At 48.1% G+C, this 19,934-nt stretch overlaps 1 protein-coding gene across 4 annotated transcripts in view; it reads left to right on the top strand.

The window, feature by feature from the left end:
• The window catches only part of ATP2B2 (ATPase plasma membrane Ca2+ transporting 2), a 209,665-nt gene that overhangs the window by 169,218 nt on the left and 20,513 nt on the right, over nt 1–19,934 (top strand). For all 4 annotated transcript variants that reach the window (XM_006917621.1, XM_006917620.1, XM_006917618.1 and 1 more), the window contains 4 exons: nt 8,859–9,100; nt 10,051–10,285; nt 18,444–18,623; nt 18,805–18,892. In XM_006917621.1, the coding sequence (XP_006917683.1) occupies nt 8,859–9,100; nt 10,051–10,285; nt 18,444–18,623; nt 18,805–18,892 (745 nt within the window). The remainder of the gene's footprint in view (nt 1–8,858; nt 9,101–10,050; nt 10,286–18,443; nt 18,624–18,804; nt 18,893–19,934) is intronic.

Below are 19,934 nucleotides of genomic sequence, written 5' to 3'. Positions count from 1 at the left end.
TCTTGCCCAAAGTCACAAGCCAGTTAGTGGCAAAGCCAACTTACAGGTACCCTAGAGCCAGCTGTTGAATAGGGTATCTAGACCAGGTTCTTGGTCATTGAATCCAGTCCTGTGGCATCTTTAGTCTATGGTGGTCCTGATAAGGAAGGCCTGGGGTCCAAGAAATCAGACTCACAGCCAGAGCCTGCCAGCCATTTGGGGCGAAGGGAGTCTTTAGGGACTGCCCTTCTAGACCCAGAGGAAGCCTAAGCAGAGGAAGGGACTGCTCAGTCCACGGTGGAAGCCCAGCCACCTCCAAACCAGGGTGGGGAATCGGGATTGCAGGACATCATAAACCACGCAAGAGGAGACAGAGCAGGAAAGGCATGCCTTCCCCACACTGCCCCTTAACTTTGATTAGTAAATGAGCCTGGCCTGGGAAAGTAAGACCCTGGATAGAGCTGTATTTCCTTTTCCATGAGGACACCAATTCTTCTGTGTCTTGCTGTCTGATTTGGGCTGTGAGAGTGAGAAACACAGCTGAGTCATCTCAGTCCCCCTGGCTTAGGCTCTTAGGAAGTACTGGTTGGTTGGGTGAGGTAAGTGAATTGATTGGTGAATAAGTGTGTGTGCATGTGTGTGTGCGTGCGTGCGTGTGTGTGTGTGTGTGTGTGTGTAGTCAATGAGATGAAGAGTAGCTAGGGAGAGGGATGAACGGATGAATAAGGGGTGGGGGACAGATGAATGGTGGGATGGGTAGATGTGAGTGGGTGGGATGAATGGTGGATGAATGGATGAGTGACTAAAGGGTGGTGGATGGATGAATATGACTGATAAAAAGCTCAGGACAAGACTGATATTCTTCCCTCTGCTTTCCTGTTGTCATTGCAGGAAAGAGGTAGCAGTTGGTCCTAGTCCCAGTCCCTAGCATTCTATCGGCACCTCTGGCCTACTGAGCTGATTTCCTCTGCAACTCCCTTAGCTCTCTATTCTGCATTGATACAGAGATTTCCCAATGAGCTAGTGCCTTTTATTCTTCACACACACACACACACACACACACACACACAGAGTAGATGAGTATTTGCAAGAATAGCTTGTGTGGGTGTCATCTGCATGGATTCACAGACCTTAGAGACCACCTGTCCAGCCCCCTCTCTTTACTCTGAGACCCAGAAACGAGAAGGGACTTGTGCCATGTCACTCCATGGGTTAGCGGAGTTAGAATCCAGATGTCCCAGAAGCAATGGTTAAGGGCTTTGCTTCTGGAGTCCATTAGACCAGGATTTGAACTCTAGGCTTCAGCACTCACCACTTGAGTGTGACCCTGAGCAAGTTACTTAACCTTGTCAAGCCTCTGTTTTCCAGTCTGTAAAATGAGCACATAATTAATCATAATTGCTAACATTCACTTAGCCAGGCTCAATGCTGCATGCTTACCCCCATGTTGCCTTGTACCGTGACCCCATGAAGCGAGGACATCACATCTTTAATTCATAGATAAGGACACTGAAGCTGTGAGGAGTAAAAGAATGTGTCCATAGTCCCAGAGTAGATAAGAGGCTGAGCCAGGACTGGAATCAGGTCTATAAGATCCAGAGCCTGTGCAGCCCACCACGCTCCATGCCCAACTCATTTGGCTGCACCTTTGTCGTGAGGCAGTTCCAGGGCTGCTGTGAAAATCAAATGAGAAATGTTAGGTGGAACTCTCAGCACAGTGTTTGACATGTAGCAAGCGTACAGCCCACGACATTTATTACTCTTATTGCCTGTATGATTGTTTCCGAGCCTTACCCTCTGCAGTTTTCTTTGCCAGTCTTTGTCTTGCTTGACCCTCCACACCCCTTCCAGGTAATCAAGACAAATATGATCATTCCCATCTTGCAGCTAAGAAAACGGAACTGCAGAAACATCGAGTAACATGCCTAGGGCAGCTCCTGACCACCAAGTGGCAGAGTTGGGCCCAGAGAATTCTGGAGGAGTTTATCAGTCAGGCAAGGGGGCATGGGTATTCCAGGAAGGGCTTAGCCCTGTAAAAGGCCCAGGGACCTGAAGAATCATGGCCCATTCAGTAAATGTGGTGGTCTGTGGCCTGTGCATGTCTACAGGCTAGAATAATGAGAGGTGAGGCTGGGAGGTCTCGGGGGAGCTGGGTGGCAGCAGATAAATCCTTAACAGGCTTTCTCCTCACAGTGCTCAGACCACTCCAGACACAGGTGGTGCCAGGGCCAAGTCTGCCAGCAGGGAGGCCAGGAAAAGCAGCCCAAGAGGACCGTCCAGAAGGCCGGCCTCTACCCCATGCCCCATCCCTTCTGAGGATGACAGAAGCTTTTTCTTTCCACTCTTATTTCTAATCATTAGTAACTAAACCTGCCCTCTGAGGGAAGCTATAGGAATCAACTTTTAGTCAGAAATCACTTTCCTGCCTCAGAAATCCTGGCACAACCTCAGATTTCCTTTGCCATCTCTGACTCTTTGAACGTCATGTCTTCTACTAGCTTCTCTTCATCCTCCTGCTTCTCAGAGCCACAGCTGAGCTTTAAATGGAAATAACTCCTTCCTCAGACTTTTGAGGTACTGTACTTTCTTGGAAAAACATTCTCCTTCTCCACCTGCATTTATTCTGTTCTGAAACCACCCGAGCGACCTTTAATTTTATGTTTTATGAGACCTCTTTTAAAATATGTTGACACTACGGTTAACATTTGAATTCTTTAGCTGAGATGAGTGCTTGTGGAGCTGTTGTTAGAAAGTTATGGCATATTTCTGAAAATAAAAACTATTAAGAGAAAAACAAACTTCCCTGGAACACTTGAAGGAGCAAAAAGGACTTTCCTGACAGGATGGTTTTCCTGAATAAATGAGCCAAACAAAACCTACTTAGAAAACCCAAGTCTTCAGCATACCTTATTCCTAAACTCAGGTGGCTACAGTGAGAACCCCAGTAGTCCCAAAAAGGCAGGAAGGATCTGTTTGATTGTGTTCCCTGTAATCTTAGAATCGGGGCACCAAGGAGAAGTGGGGAAGGAAGTAGTGACTTTGGGAAACAGAGAGAAACCTTGAACTCAGCTCTCTTGGCAAGACTGGCTCTGGCCAAGCCAGGGGTGCCAGAGGCATGGAAGACACTGGAAGTGACTCTGCAGGGCATTAAGATGAGGAGGTTGGGTAGGAGATGGAGTTCTGGTATGTGAAACAACAGGGGCCTTCTGTCAAATTCAACAACTGCTTTTTGTTTTGTTTTGTTTTGCTTGTTTTTTGTTTTTTGTTTTTTTGCAAACACCTTCTCCAGGAGAAGAGTTTAAAGCAAATAACCCTCATCTGGGAATTCCAACTTTTCACAGAGCTATTAATACCTGCATCCCATCCCCTCACCTTGCACATACCACACACACACCACACAAACACACAATCCACTCCACACCACACACATCACACACACGCATATATACACCACACCCCACACCACACACACACACACACACACACACACACACACACACACACACACACACAAAGCACTGGTGAGCTTGGGAAGGTCCTCAAGGAGTTTCCTTTTCAGGAATGTCTCCCTGGGGATTTCAGCCTCTCAGTCTGTGTTGTCCTGAACACCCACACCGACCTTCTGCCTTTCTCCCCTCCAGGGAAATTCCCATGGCCCTGCCACCTGCTCCTCAGGAGGCCTGACACCTGAGGAGCTCCTGAGGAGGCAGGTCTTCAGATGACAATCCCGGAGCACACACTTCTGACAAAATTCCTACAAAATTCCTACAAAATTCCATCCCATCTGGCCTCCTATTGGTAGACTCCACACACAAACACAAAAATATTCACTTATTCATGGGTGACCCCCACAGTGGGAGGCAGAGATAAAGAAGAAAGACACAGCCTCCCCAGTCAAGGACTCTAAACAATCACCAACCACTTAACTAGTTAATGAGCAATCTCAAATGCTAGTGGTGAGAGTCAGGGCTGCTTCGAGAGCATGTGCTGTAGGCTCAGAGTGGGGAACACCTGGGGTCAAATCCTAGCTGGGCCACTGACTAGCAGGGTGATCTCACCTTTGTGGGCCTGTGTGTAGACAACTGTAAAGTGAGAATAATAGCAACCTACCTCCCAAGGGGCTGTGAAGATACAACTACATAATGCATGTGGAGGGCTTAATAAAGTGGTGAGCAGAGTCAACGTTCAAAAAATGGAAAAAATGGTCACTGCTTCTGCTGTGGAAGCTGGCCGGCAGCCCATACAGGCATCTGGGAAGGCTTTACCGCCGGTGCCTGTCCTTGAGGGGTGAGGAGGCGAGGCCACCAGAGACAGCCAATGAGCAGAAAGTCGTTTTTCTAACACTGTCGTGTTGCAGTTGCTGCAGTCCACCATGCTACGTTTGTTGGGTTGTTTGGGGGATCTTTTAAAAGATTTTTTTTAATTGTGGTAAAATACGCTTAACGTAAAATGTATCGTCTTTTTTTTTTCACCGTTGTTAAGTATACAGTTCAGTGACATTAAGCACATTCACACTGTTGTGCAACCATCACCACCATCCGACCCACAATTTCTCATCTTCCCCAACTGAAACTAACATTCACACTGTTGTGCAACCATCACCACCATCCAACCCAGAATTTCTCATCTTCCCCAACTGAAACTTTGTGCCCATCAAACACTAACCTATTTCTCCCTCCCCCCAGCCCCTGGCAACCACCATCCTACTTTCTGTTTCTATGAACTCGGATATTCTAGATACATCATATAAGTGGAATTATACAGTATCTGTCCTTGTGTGACAGGCTTTTTTCACTTAACATAACGTCCTCCGGTTTATCAGTGCTGTAGCATGTGACAGAACTCTCTTCCTTTTTAAAGCCGAATAATATTCCCTCGTGTGTATAGACCACACTTTGTTTATCCACTCGTCTGTCTATGGACACTTGGGTTGCTTCCTTTTGGCTTTTGTGAGTAATGCTGCTATGAACTAGGGTGTGCAAATATCTTTTCAAGTCCATGCTTTCAATTCTTTGGGATTTATACCCAGAAGTGGAATTGCTGGATAATATGGTGATTTGATAATATGGTGATTAATTTTTGGGAACCATTACACGGTTTTTCACAACAGCGGCACCATTTTACATTCCCAGTAGTACCCAAGGGTTGCAGTTTCTCCCATCCTCACCAACACTCATTTTCTGTTTTGTTTTTTCTAATAGCCATCCTAATGGGTGTGAGGCATGACACGCTAGCTACATCTTTTAATCTCATTTTTGCAGATGTTACTTATAACTTGTAGTTCTTCAAGTCATCATTTCTTGATCTTGGCTGTGTTCACTCTCTATTATCCCAAAACAAGAGCATGAATTTTCCCTCAAAGTTATGTCCGTGGCTGCATGCAGCACTCCCAAAAGGCTTAATGCCCACACCAGGAATTGTGCTGAGTGAAACCTGCACCGGGAGTCAGGAGGCTTGTAGAAAGCTGCAGGCCCACCCCTCCGCAGGTCTGTTGCTTCCTGTCCATCAAAACCAGAACATTACCCATGCCTTAACTCCCTTACAGAATTGGAGCCCTGGAGGTAAAAAGGCTCTTGGAAAGTCTACAGCAATAGCAAAACCTCTGGGTTTGTCAAGATAAAAAAAATTTTTTTTAAAAGAGCAAAAAAGAAGAGGGGCAGGCCTCCATTTGTTAGTAATGCACGTAGGCGATTTCAGAGCTCAAGTTCATGGAAACAAATTGAATTACGGAGGAGGCAGCTCTGCCATTTGCAACCATGGATTGTTTGAAATCCTTTTAGAGGAAAATTAAAATATTTCACAGAGGGTAATAAAATGCCGGGTGTTTTGCAAGCATAACTGCTCAGCTCTCTTGGGCAAATAAGTAATTAGGCATTTTTATTTAAGTCCTTTGTGTCGTCATTTTCTTTCATTAGGGGAGAGGGGGGAAAAACTACTGTGGAAAATACATAAAACTCTAGAAATCATCAGAAGGCTAATTATAAAATTGTAATAAATAAATAAATATGTGTGTGTGTGTGTATATAATATGTAAATTTTTAAAGCACAGCATAACAGCATACCGCAGAGGCAAAGGGGAGTGCTTAGAATTTATTTTCCCAAACATCAGAAATGGGATGTTTTCACATCAAATCCCACCGAAGAGCTTGGGACTGGGGAGCCTTCCAAGGCTCATGATGCTGGAGATCTAATTTGAAATGGCATGGGATAGGGAGGGTGTTCGGAGCCTCGTTCCCACACCCTGCAGCTCTGCTTTGCTCTGCCATCCCTCACCACGATCTGCTTGAAGGAAAGGGTTGATGAGGATCAACTTTTCCCTCAGCTAGAGATCATCCGCTCAAATCTTTTCGTTTTACAGAAACTGAGGACAAGGGTTTAGGGCCTAAGGTTCTGTCCTTCCTGTGAATCCCCAGGTCTCAGGGTGGCTGTGTTATCAATGCTCATGACCTCAAAGTGCTGAGGTCAGCTCCCCGGGCCAGAGCCCTAACTGCAGAAGGGGGAGGAAGCAAGACGTGTCCAACTGCAGTTCTTTCCCCTGCATCGCCAGTCCATGCTGGCATCCAGACGCCACCTTCTTCCTCCTGTCTGGACTGCTCTTTTGAACAACATGAAGGAGGGTGAGGGTGAGGATACAGAGGATTCCTGTGCAAGGCTGGTCTGAGACCCATGAAGAACCACTAATGGTGGTGCAGGCACTCAGACATGTTCATAGGTAATTACTCTTCTTCAAACCTCTCTAGGGTTTGGGTTTATCTGTGGTGGCTTCTACCACTCCCAAAGCCACCTCCACCTGAGTGGCTACATGTTAATTTTGTGCAAATGATGAGTAGATGTAGGCACATTTGTGTGGGTGCATGTGGGAAGGTGAGTTTACCTGTAAATAGGAACTTCCCATAGCCTCCTGCTAATCCCACGATGAGCATCCATGAGGAGGCATCTTGTCCTTACCTGTTAACCACCAGACTGATCCACATCACACCATCTAGCAAACAATTACTAAGTCCTACTGTGTACTGGGCTCTGTGCTCGTTCTGAGAACCTAGTGAGGAAAAAAATACAACTCCTTCACTCAGGGCAAGGCAGACCCATGAAGTAATTTTCAAAAAGCAGGAGGTATTTGAACTGGTTTTTAAAGGGCAAGGAGGCGTCTGCCTGGCAAGGAAGGGGGAAAGAACAGCAAAGGCACAGGTACAGAGTCATGAAGCAGATCTCGTTCAGGCAGCTGCCTAAGAATGTGATGTGGTCAATGATACACTGAGAGTCTTGGGTCAAGGGGCTGTCGTGGTCATGCAGCCAGCATTTAGTGGGGGGGCCAGCACTTAGCCAGTGCTTAAGAGTGTGTGCCAAATGAATGACTGAAGGAACGGAGGAGGAAGCAGGAGAATGGAGAAGTGAATTATGCTTATTCACAGAATGGAATCCAAACAGCATATAAAACTCAGATGACTCTCAATAATATAATGGTACATGAGCAAAGCAAGTTATAGAAGACTGCGTAGTCTCCTTACATGAACTTTTCAACATGCAAAACAGCACTGCATGTACACACATACAGACATACATTAGATTAAACTGCATGAAATTGCCAATTGCCAATGTATGACCATTTTGACATACAAAAATAGCAGTTTCATTTCATTGAACCTAAATCGAGATCACAAGGGATGGTCCGACTCAGCAATGGAAATACTACTCAGCAATGAAAAGAAATAAGCTATTGACATGCGACAACTTGCCTGGATGTCAAGGAGGTTATGTTGAGTAAAAAGAAGCCAGTCTTCAAAGGTTATGTACTATATGATTCCATTTTTATAGCATGCTTGAAATGACAAAAGTATAAAGAATGGGTTAGTGGTTGCCAGGGCCAGGAAGGGGGGAGGGAAGGGTGGTGACAGTGGTTATAAAAGGGTGGCTAAGTGATCCTTGTCATGATCTGTCGTGTATCTTTACGGTGGTGGTCATAGAAATATCCACATGTAATGTCATTGCCTAGATCTAAACACACACACACACACGCACACGCACACACACACACAGACACACACAGTGCATATAAAACGGGAAGTTGAAATACACACACACACACACACACACACAGTGCATATAAAACAGGTGAAATCCAAATAAGGTCAGTTTGATTATGTCAGTGTCGATATCTTGGTTTTGATGATGTTCTCAATCATGCCGAGGTAAGCACTGCACAAAACTAGATGAAGGGATATGACATGCCTCTGTATTATTTCTTTTTTTTTTAATTTTTAAAAGTTAGACATGTATACAATCCATGAAGTGATCCCCACCCCGATAACTCTAGCACTCTCTGTATTATTTCTTAACTGCGTGTGAATCTAGAACTATCACAAAATAAAAAGTTAAGACACCCACAGTAATAATGGTCTATGCTCAGTTTAAGATAGAGATTCTTCCTGGAACAAGGAGTGGATTGTGCAGATGGAGAGAGATACACAGCGGGGTTCAACTTTATCATGTTTTCCTTCTTAAAAAAGAAAAATCTGAAGCAAATATCGAGTAAGCAAGAGACGTGTCCAGTTGCAGTCCTGTACCCTGCGTACTTGTAATACTATGCTTCTACAAAGCTGGGTGCTGGGTACACAACCGTTCTCTTATTATTCTCTGTCATGCTTTTATGTTTGAAATAGCTCATAATTTTTTTAAAAGCTGATCATGCATAACTCCTTGCATCAGGATCCAGGATTGTGTCTGGGATGCAGAGAGCTAAGAGTGCATAGGGAGAGCCGAAGGCTCGCTGAGGGCAGAGGGAGCAGCCAGAGCCTGGCCCCCGCCCCTCAGACCATGAGGCAGCAGCCCCAGGGCCTCCGAGACAACCCCCCGTGAGCCACTCGCCTCTCTCTCTGCAGCCCCCAGAGAAGGAGGGCGCCCTGCCTCGGCAGGTGGGTAACAAGACAGAGTGCGGCCTGCTGGGCTTCGTGCTGGACCTGAAGCAGGACTACGAGCCTGTGCGCAGCCAGATGCCAGAGGAGAAGCTGTACAAAGTATACACCTTCAACTCCGTGCGCAAGTCCATGAGCACCGTAATCAAGCTGCCCGATGAGAGTTTCCGCATGTACAGCAAGGGTGCATCTGAGATCGTGCTCAAGAAGTAAGAGGCCCAGGGGCACAAGGATTTGGGGACCACAGGGTGGCGCTGCACAGACAGCCCTGCAGGCTGGGCCAGAGGGGCCATCTGGCACCCAGAGAGGCACAAAGGGGGCCCTGCCCAACGTCCCACAGCAAGACCACCTCCAAGACCCCTTACTCAGTGCTTTTTCTACTATTTTCTCTTTAAAATTTCTTTAGAGAGTCCTCTTCCTCCCTTATTTACTGTTAGGAAGTTCTACCCATTATCACTGTTAGATCTCTCTTCTTTCACTTCCCTTAGCATAGAGTTGGTTGATGATAGCGCTTTTCACTGTTAGCCAATCTCCTCTGACTCCAGGTGTCAGAAATAAGCCTGGAGAACTAAGCAAGTCACTCCCCCTCTCTGAGCCTCAGTTTCCCCACCTTGAGGGGATTGGTCTAGCCCAGTGGTTCTCAACCCTGGTTACACATTGGAATCATCCCAGGGAGCTTTTAAGAAACCATTGATTCCTGGACTCACCCCAGACAAACTGAATTGGGACCTCTGGGACAAGGCCCACACATGAGTATTTATTTATTCGAGGTCCTCCAATGTCATTCTAATGTGCAAGCGGGATCAAGAACCACTAGCCTAGGTTTAATGCCTTCTGAAAGCCATTTTGGCTATGGAACTATTTTTTCAGATAAAATCTTGTGAATATGAAACAGATCAAAGTAGACCTGCTCTTGCTGAATGGACTGGGACAGATACTGCAAAAATGCTGCCCGATTTCTCTTTGGCTGATCCCAATTTCATCCATGCCTCAGGCCTAAGGGCCTGGACCATCCCTGAAGCATTATGGGATATGGACTGGACAGGCACTGGATAACTGACCACGGCCAGCTGGGCAACACCAGGGAGGGGAAAGTGAGCTCGAGCCAGTCAGAAGGAAGATCCTGGGGCCCTTGGACCTTACCCATCTCCATTCCCAGGTGCTGCAAAATCCTCAATGGGTCAGGGGAGCCCCGAGTCTTCCGGCCCCGCGACCGGGATGAGATGGTGAAGAAGGTGATCGAGCCCATGGCCTGCGATGGGCTTCGCACCATCTGCGTGGCCTACCGCGACTTCCCCAGCAGCCCCGAGCCCGACTGGGACAATGAGAACGACATCCTGAATGACCTCACCTGCATCTGCGTGGTGGGCATCGAGGACCCTGTGCGGCCCGAGGTAGGCCCCCCAGCAGCAGATCTGGGTAGGGGGTCAAGCTGGGAGTCCAGCCTGCTAGCATAGTCGCCTCATCTCTCTCAGTCTCCTTGCGACACCCAAGGGGTCTTTCTACTTACCTGCTCCTAAACACTAAGACTCATCAGACCAGCACTGGCCACACTTGACTTTGGTCTGCTTAGGGCAGAACCCACAGCCTGCCAGCAGTCCTGGAGTCATCCACCCAAACACGCAGAAACCTTCCCTCTGGCCCTTCAAGCAACAGGTGTGGGGGCTTAGAAACCTCTTGCCCCACAGAAGCCAGGATCTATTGTAACAAGTCCAAGGTCCCTTTAAAGGAGATGACCAGTAACAAAAGTCACTGTATTCAGGAAAACTCCAAGTGTGGGATCCCCACCAGCATTTAGAGTTCTCTCCCTCAAGATCCGGGGTACCAATCAGTTTACATTCCCATACTTGCTTGCCGAGGGCAAACTGACAGTCTACCTTTATCCAATTTCCAGGGGAACAGAGCTAGAAAGTTAACCAGAGGTCAAATTCTCAAGGAGAAGGGAAGGGGGAGGTGATGGACTAAGTGCATCTAATGCAGTGCTCAGCTTAGAGTAGGTCTTCAGTCTCCTTTAACTGAATCTGAGCCGAGAATTCAGTGCTGGAGATTTGCAGCTTTGGGAGGTCCTAGAGGACCCTGCATGGTCAATCAGGCTTCCCAGGCCAGAGAGGCTGTGGGAAGTGCCTCAAGTGTCCAAAACACTGCTGTGGTAGGTGAAATGAGTCAACCTACCTTATGGGGCCCAGAAGTCAGAGCCCACAAGGCAAAGGGGTAGGAAGGGCTGGCCTTCCCTTCCTCCGAGGACTATCACAGCTGCTGGATCCAGACCTGACTCCCCAGCCAGGTCCAGATTAGCCATGACTGTGGGATTTGTTGACAGTGCCACCAAGGCCACCTTCCTCCACCAAGAGCGACCTCATTCTTCCCCATTTGCCCTGACACCATTCTCTGGAGACCTCTGGCTGTTTCCTGCACATCTCGAAGGCTCTGTTTCCCTTTCTTTCAAGTGAAAGGGGTAGACAAGATGCTTATCGACTTCCCAGCCCCGATGTTGCTTCCAGAGACCAAGAGAAACCAGAATGTCACTGACGTGGACGTTCACATTCAGGCAGCTGGGAGAGTGGTCTGGAGCCAGGCATCAGACCTGGGACCCTGAGTCCCAGCATTACTGGTTACGTGACCTTGGACCAGTTATATAACCTCTCTGAACCTCCATTTCCTCATCTGTAAACTGGGAATAATAATATCACATACATACATACATACATACATACACACATACATACATACATACATACATACATACATACGAGCAACAGGCAGGGTGTCTGGTACAAGATAGGTGGCCCATTAATGTGAGTCCACTTCCTGTCTGCCCCTCCCCAGTAGATTCATTACTCTGGATCCAGTGACACATAACAGCTCCTCACACAGAACCTGGCATACAGAAGGTGCTCAGATAAGTGCTGGTGGAATAAATGCATGAGAATGAATGGGACTTGAACCCCCGTCTTCCAACACCGTGCCTGGTTCTCATCTTACACACACACAGGCCTCCTCACTCACACCCAGAGCCTGCAGCAGCAAAGGCGATTAATGCCCTGGTGCTTGGCCCACATGCATATTCCTGCAGGCTGCGTCTCTCCCTGGATAGACAGGCCGCAACCCCTCTGTGGGACGCCGGCTCCTTACCAGCTGCTAATGGTTTCAGGCTTTGCCATGATGTATCTCCTGAAGGCCATGGAGACTTGTCCCTGCACAGCACACAAGGATAGCCAGCAGCTTCCCTGTCCTTCCCATCCCCAGACTCCCCATCTAGTCCCCACACCCAGAGCTCCTGGCTCATCACCCTGCCTTGGAAACACCCCTGAGGTGGGATGGAAAGCAGCATTAGACACACACTTTTTTGGCCATGACCACAATAATAATAAATATATTTTATGTCATGACTCAGTAAACACACATGCTTGACCAAAATAAGAATCTCACACAGTAATGTGATGCACTTAAGTATTTTCTATTCTTGTATTTTTCTTTCTTTTTTTAAATGCTGGTCACTCCTCACCCACTACTAAACAGATTTCACAATCCACTAAAGGGGCATGATTCAAGGTTTGCTTCTCTTCCAGACACCCTCATTCACCCACAATTTGCAGATGAAGACACTGAGGTTCAAAGAGGGACAGTGATGTTCCCAAAGTCTTACTGTTTCATAGCTAAATGAATCCAGATTAGAACAGGTTTTCTGCCTTTCTCTCCCAGGGCCTTCTGGGAGCCACAAAAATGAAAGGGCAAGTGGTTCTAAGTCAGGAGGGTGAGGAGAGGAGAGAGAGGGCCTGAGAAGGGCTGAGCCTGGTCCCAGGCATTTTCTGTTGACAGCACCATCATCCAGAGATTCTGGCTTTAGGCACAAACTGTGGGAGGAGGATGCAGAACTGGGTACACTTTCATCCTAGAGGACCCTGCAGTGGAGAAAGGGGGCCTGGATCCAAGCCCCATCCTGCCACTGACAAACCACCTACCCTCTCTGTTACTCAATCTCCTCTCATCTGTAAAATAAGAGGTTGGCCCAGGCGCCTCTCAGGTCCCTTCCAAGAGCTGACGTTCCAAGCCAGTTGACTGAGAGGCTTATACTCACACCTTTCTTCACTTCCTTCAGTCAATACATCCCTGTTGGTGACCATCCCTCTCACCTTGGCTCACCCATGCATGTAGATTTAGAAGTGGTAGGCTGTGTTGGAAAGCAGTGACTTATTGGAGTGACACAGCAGTCAAGGGACATGCGTTCTAATACTGCTCCTGCTACTCCTTCACTGAAGACCTCAGGTGCATCTCTCCCACTGGGCCTTAGTTTCCCCATCTGAACACTGAGAAAGTTGGATGTTCGCAAGTGAGAGTCACAACAAGGTTGCTGGTGATACTCCTAGAAGGTATAAAAGCTCTGATCTGTTGATTCAGCATCTCCCAGAGGGGCAGGAGTGGACGCAGGGCCTAAGGAGACCGGCAGATATAGTTTTATATATATATATATATTTTAGGCTAGGTGATTTATGCATGTGGAGCTAAATTCAAAAAGTTCAATAGCATAGACAGGGTGAAGTAGCCCCCATGCCACCCCCTGCCCCCTGGTTTTCACCTCAGAGGCAGCCAAGGACACCAGTTTCTTGGGTGACCTTGGGGAGTGTCTATGCCTATGATATGTTTGTGTCAAGTTCTCCTGGGCAACCTTGAGGCAGGCCAGAGCAAAAACCTCAACCTAGACCATCTCCTGGGTTCTACAGGCATATTCAGATTTGTTTTGCAGGTACCACAAGGCAAAGAAAAACTCTGGCTCCTTAGTTTCTCCATCTGTCAAGGGGGCAAATCGCAGATTGCCTTCCTTCCTCAAGAAGACAAAGGACAGAACAGATAAAGAAAAACAGGCTTGCCAAAAACCCCCGCCATAAGGTGCTACCTTGGGTACATTTTCTGAGGCTGATTGAAGCCAGTGTGGATAAAGCCGTCAGGAGAACAGAGGTCTGGGATTTGCCGGGTTATTTGGGGATGTTGGAGCCCTTGTAGTCACAGACAACGGCTGTCACCGGAAACAACAGATGTTTAAAAGCCTTTATTTAATGAAAACAGGAAGCTCCCATTTCCTGACTATTTTTTCTCAGCGAGAAATATTTAGGATAATTTTAGCAAAAGAAGGAATTTTTTTTACAGCGATTTTACTATATAGAAAGCATATTTCAACCAGATCAATGCCTCTGGGCCTTGAGTCTTAATCATCTCTGGGTCCTCAGTGCCCAGAATAGTTAGATGCTCAATAGTTGTTTGTCAGATAAATGAATGAGCAATAAAAGGAAGTACTGAGAGCAGTTGAAGAAAGCATCCCATTGGGTCAGAGGAATCAAGGATGACTTCATGAGAAGAGAGCATTTCCCATGAAAGATGGCACATTCCAGGCAGAGAGAATAGCACAAGAAAAGGCAAGGAGGTGGGAAGGGATGCTAAGTGTTGGCGACAGGTGAATAACCCAGATGGATTTATGAGAGAAAATACCAAAAAAGGAGCTTGGAGCTAAATCGTGAAGGGCTTCCTTCATGTCCCTGTCCTAATGCATTCACCCGGCTCTGTATAAAATCACATGTCTCGGGCCAGGCTTCCAGGGACTTAAGCACAGAGATGGTTCACAATGCCCCTCATTTACAGAACATTACTCTGTGCCAGACCCCCGCAAGGGTTCTGAGCAATCAGCAGCCTCCACCCTCCAGAGCCCACAGCCTAAAGAAATGTGTGGTGAAAGAGAAAACATATATGCATAGCACATGAGAGCATAAAGCACGACAGGGCTGAAGCACAATAAAGACGTCCAGTTATGGGGGCTACTGACCAGAAAGGAAATGGAGTATCTGGAGGTGACTAGGGGAGGCTCCTCTGGGGTTGCCAAGTCTGACTCAAATCTCCCCACATTTGAGGCAGGTCACAGAACCCTAAGGTCCCTGACCCAGAAGTCATGGTAGGGTGCCTACCAATGCCACCACCCCAAACACCTGCTCCTCCAGATAGATGCCCGCTGCACCCACACACAGTGCATCTGCATCTACACACCCCCTCTGCATCCCTCCACCCCTCCTGGAGCAGAAAGAACAAGCAAGGAAGACTGGGGTCAGGGGTCTCACCGGCCTCCTTTGCCCCTCATCACCAGCATCTGCTGGCCCTATGCTTGGTGCTATTTGCTCCTTGTCACAGAACTCTCCAGCCTCACTGAAGGGTGGAGACTGTCATCCCCATTTTATAGATGAGGAATCCATGGCTCAGGTAGGACCTCCAGGCGAAGCCCAGCCCAGCTTTTTGGTCCCTGAGCCCTCTCTTCTGAGGCAGGGAAGCTTCCACTGCACAGAGAAAAGTGTGAGAGCCATAAAAATTAGCCTCTTCTTTTTTCTCTCAAGCTGGCTTTTTGGAGGGAGGCGCAGAGGGTAGAGATTCCAGGCAGGCAGAGTTTAGCTCCCTGAGATAGTCTTAAAAGCAGAAGTCTTTCTACTTGGCACTGATCACCTCCTTTCTAGTTCAAAATTTGCAATGACTCCCAGGCCTGAAGGAGCAAGTCCCTGGTTCTGACACTTTTGGACCTCTCCAGCTCCATGGCCAGTGGCCCCTCCCTCAGCCTCAGGCCCTCCACATCACCCAAAACAGTTCATCTGCAACACCCTTCCCACCTTCCCTGCCTGTACACCTCGTGGGACAATTCTCTGCAGCCAGGACCACAATGAAATGATCATCTATCTAACCCCAGCCAGGGCAGAGTGCCAGGCACCAGAGACTCAATTAGTGTTGGCCGAACAGAGCAGCTCAAACATCCTCTCCTCCGGGAAGCTCTCACAGATTTCTCCTTCCCACCCACTTCCTTCTAGAGTAACAGCACCCTCCTCTGTGTTCCCAGAGCCCTTTGTACAGATCTTTACCAAAGACAAAGACCCTGCCTCTACACAAGAGTACAGGTCCGACCCAGAATAATCTCTCTCTTATCTGAAAAAAAAGAACAATTATGTGAAAGGATACCCACAGACTTGTCCCATCAGGGAGCAATGAGCTTCAGAGGGAGCGAGCACCCTGTCATCAGAGGTGCCCAAATAGAGGCACCTCTGTTGGGTACACATGGAGGAGATCTAAGCAATGAGCAGGGGGTCAGAGTCATGACCTAAAGCCCCTTCCAACTTCAAGACCTCAGGCAACTCTGAAACCAACATAAACTAAATTATTCCTTTCAGGGCAGGAACCAGATAAGGTGTATGCTCCCAAAAGAACAATGACTCCTTCCTGTCCTCAGGGACAGGAGACGGCAGGGGGCTGCAGCAGAGTTAGAGCCATTATGAGGCCATAATTAATTATGTAAAAGGGATCTTGGACATTCCACATCCAGCTCTGTAAAAAGAGGTCACATTTGCTTATGTGAGCAGCTGCTGTAGCACGAGGCAGGGGCCTTGCTCACGTAGCTCCCAATCCCTGAGTGGGCCCCAGAAGGCTCCACCTTGGCCCTGGAAATATGCCCAGAAGAGGTCATGGTCAGCTCACCTGTGCTAGTCCTTCATTACCTGACACCACAGAGCTGTCTCTTAGGGATCTCGGTGTGGGAGAGGCTTCCTGACCTGGACAGGGTCTCTGCCTCTCCACAGCAGTCATTCTTTATCCCACCACTAGGAGGCCATGCTCAGGCACCTGGATTTTCTCTACGCGCAGTCGGGTGGAGCCCTTGAAGGAGGGTGACGCCACAGGCTGAACTTCAGGCAGGTCACTGGTGGTCAGGGTATGGGGCAAGAGGGAAGAGGGGCACGGCCAAAGGCAGGGATTGAGCAGTGGCTTTGGCTTGCGATCATGGTGCTCTGGGCTAAAGAAACGGCAGGCTGTGTGGATGGGAGTGGACGGAGGCTAGAGATTTTCAAGGTTGATCCTAGTTCTTAAAATCCTGAGGGTAGAAAGAAGACCAATGGCAGGACTTGTCAATAGTCAGAATGTTTAGATCAACATTCTAACTCTTTGTATTTGCTAGGGCTGCTGTAATAAAGTACAGCAAACCGGGTGGCTCAAACAACGGAACTATATCACGTCAGTTCTGGAGGGTGGAAGTCTGAGATCAAGGTGTCGGCAGGGTTGGTTCCTTTTGAGGGCTGTGAGGGGAGGGTCTGTTCCCCTAGCTTCTAGTGCTTTGCTGGATATCTACAGCATTCCTTGGCATGTAGCAGCGTCACCATGATCTCTGCCTTCACCCTGTGTGTGTGTGTCCAAACCTCCCCTTCTTTATGAGAACACCAGTCGTACCAGACAAGGGCCTGCCCTAGTGACCTCAGCTTAACTTGATTACCTCTACAGGGATCCTATCTCCAAGTCCTAGGGGGTGAGGATTTCAATGTATCATTTGAGGGATGGGCCACATTTCAGCCCACAACAGTCTTCAAATTCTCTCAGCAGTGGCTTTGCAGATTTAGCTCCTGAGACACTTTCAGGGTGGAAGTGAGCTCCCAGGCACTAAGATGCGCAGGAGTGGGGAGTGGGACTCAGCCCTTCCAGGCCCGAGATTCTAAAGTGCTTTGGTCTTTTAGTATAACAGGATTTTCTGTGCATGACATGTCCTCTCCCACTCAAAAATGTTTTGCAGCAAATATCACCTTATTATATTATTTGTCACTGCTCATGGGTAAGAATGTTGTTCAGTTGATCTGTGTCGTGTGTAAAGGGCCATGGCAGCTCCAGGATGGTTTTTTCATCCTAATATCTGGGCAAATCCACAGCTCTGCATAGAGGTGGAGGCAGGAAGGGGGTGGGGTGCAGGGGCAGGGCCTTGCCAGCTTCTGGTTGGCTGGGTTTCTCTAGCCTATTTGGCCTAGAGATCAGTCTGTCGTGACAGAGAGGGCAGGAGGCAGTCCTTACCCTGACAGAGAAATGTATTTTATATGAAGCATAATCATTTGCATTTATCTAGCCTATTTGGCCTAGAGGTCAGTCTGTCGTGACAGAGAGGGCAGGAGGCAGTCCTTACCCTGACAGAGAAATGTATTTTATATGAAGCATAATCATTTGCATTTATTCTAAGCCAATGTCACATTCTGTTAATAAAATGCCCCCAAATACAATGTCCCTTTCAAAAACAAACCTGAAAATATAGGAACATATTTGTCATTGAGTTTGCAGGAAATGTGCATGTGGATAAAGCAGGGACAAGTTCTTGTTCAGTAGTAGAGTATTCTGTATTCTACTCATCCATCTCACCTAGGGCCAGATCTGAGAGACATTTATTGAGATCTTCCTCAAAGTCTTTGTCCAGGTCAGAATAGCCCTCAGTTTCATCCTAGGACGGACTATCACAGTTGATAGTTGGCAGATGCGTGGGACTCTGCAGAGGAAAATTCTGAGACTACACCAGGGTTTAATCAGAGGATACTGTGATCGATTAACAATGCCTGCCATGGGCATAGGAAGGGAGGAGATGGTCCATGTGCCATCAGTATCTCCTGGTCATCTAGATCCTTTCAGTGGAGCTGCCTGTGAGCAGGACTCACTCTGGAATCCATGAGGGCAGGGAGAGCCTGCCCAAGGTGGTGCCCAGCCCCATGGCTCCTGCCCTCCTGCCAGGTCCCAGAAGCCATCCGAAAGTGCCAGCGGGCAGGCATCACGGTCCGCATGGTCACCGGTGACAATATCAACACAGCCCGGGCCATCGCCATAAAATGTGGCATCATCCATCCTGGGGAGGACTTCCTGTGCCTTGAAGGCAAGGAGTTCAACCGGAGGATCCGCAACGAGAAGGGGGAGGTATGTAGCCCAGCACAAAGGGTCTTCAGAGGGATGAACTCGGGTGGAGGGCTGGGAGGCATTGGTGCTGCATATTGTACAGAAGCCAGCTAGTGTGCCAAGAGGCCAGTGACTCTAGGCGCATCTCCTCCTTTCTCTGGGCCTCAGTTTCTCTCCCAACCCCACCTGCATCCCTCTCCAGATTGAGCAGGAGCGAATCGACAAGATCTGGCCAAAGCTGCGGGTGCTGGCTCGCTCCTCCCCTACGGACAAGCATACCCTGGTCAAAGGTAAGACTTAGGCGGGCATAGGCAAATCTGAGACCCAAGTGCCAGGCCTTCGCCTTCCAGTGCCTGCAGCTCCCTTCTAGGATGAAAAGGCTTTTTCCTTGGGCTACCCACACCTGGGGACACCCTTATCTCATCCTATTTGTAGCCCTGAAGGCCTCCTAAAGGCCACAGTGAGATGAGATTGTGAATCTTCTCTCTGGGATTCACCTCCTATAGGAAGCAATGGGACTGCCCATCTAGGAGCCATCATGGCCTGAGGAGTAAATGGGGCCCACAAATGTGTTTTATTTGGGTGGTACACCTTTTTTTATGTTGAATTTGAATAACTTTATACAGACCTTGCTCTCTCTTGTTTGACACCATCTTCACTACTCCTTATTGTCTGACATTCAGCCTATTTTATTTATTTATGTTCTATGTGGCCCCAGAGCTTAGGAGTTTGAGACCTTTGGTCTGCTTGGTCTCGAGGCCCCTAAACCATACCTGTAACCAGGACCTCAAGGATAGTTATCCTGGGAACAGCAACCTGAGAGATGAGGCCAACAACCACCATCCTTCTCCTTCCAGAAAAGGGGACACACCCCTTTGTGAGCCCATCCACGTGGCCAGATACTGGGCACTTTCACGGTCACACAGCTCTGGGTTCAAGTCCTGGCTCTGCCCCTGACTTGTTCTATAGCCTTGAGCGAGTCCCTCCCACTCTGGGACTCAATTTTCCCATCTGTAAGATGGCCATACAGGGACGGTTTCTGGCTAAGGTCTTCTCTAGGGCATCTTGAATTTGTCTCCCAAAGGTGCTGCCCAAGAACATCGATGGAGGCAGATCTGGCCTGGGGACAAAAACGCAGAACCCTAGAACGACAGATTCCTAAGCAGGAGGACCCTGATCCATCCCATTTCTTATTCAGTCACTCCTTCATTCATTCACTCATTGTCCTGATAAACGTTTGTCGAGTATGTGCTCTGTGCCATGCTCTTGGCAGACATGGCCTTTCCCTCTTCGAATTCATCATCCAGGTTTCATCCAGCAGATAATATAGCT

The sequence above is a fragment of the Pteropus alecto genome, unplaced genomic scaffold, assembly GCF_000325575.1.
Source record: "Pteropus alecto unplaced genomic scaffold, ASM32557v1 scaffold75, whole genome shotgun sequence".
Taxonomy (NCBI): domain Eukaryota; kingdom Metazoa; phylum Chordata; class Mammalia; order Chiroptera; family Pteropodidae; genus Pteropus; species Pteropus alecto.
This window is presented reverse-complemented; position numbering and strand designations above follow the sequence as displayed.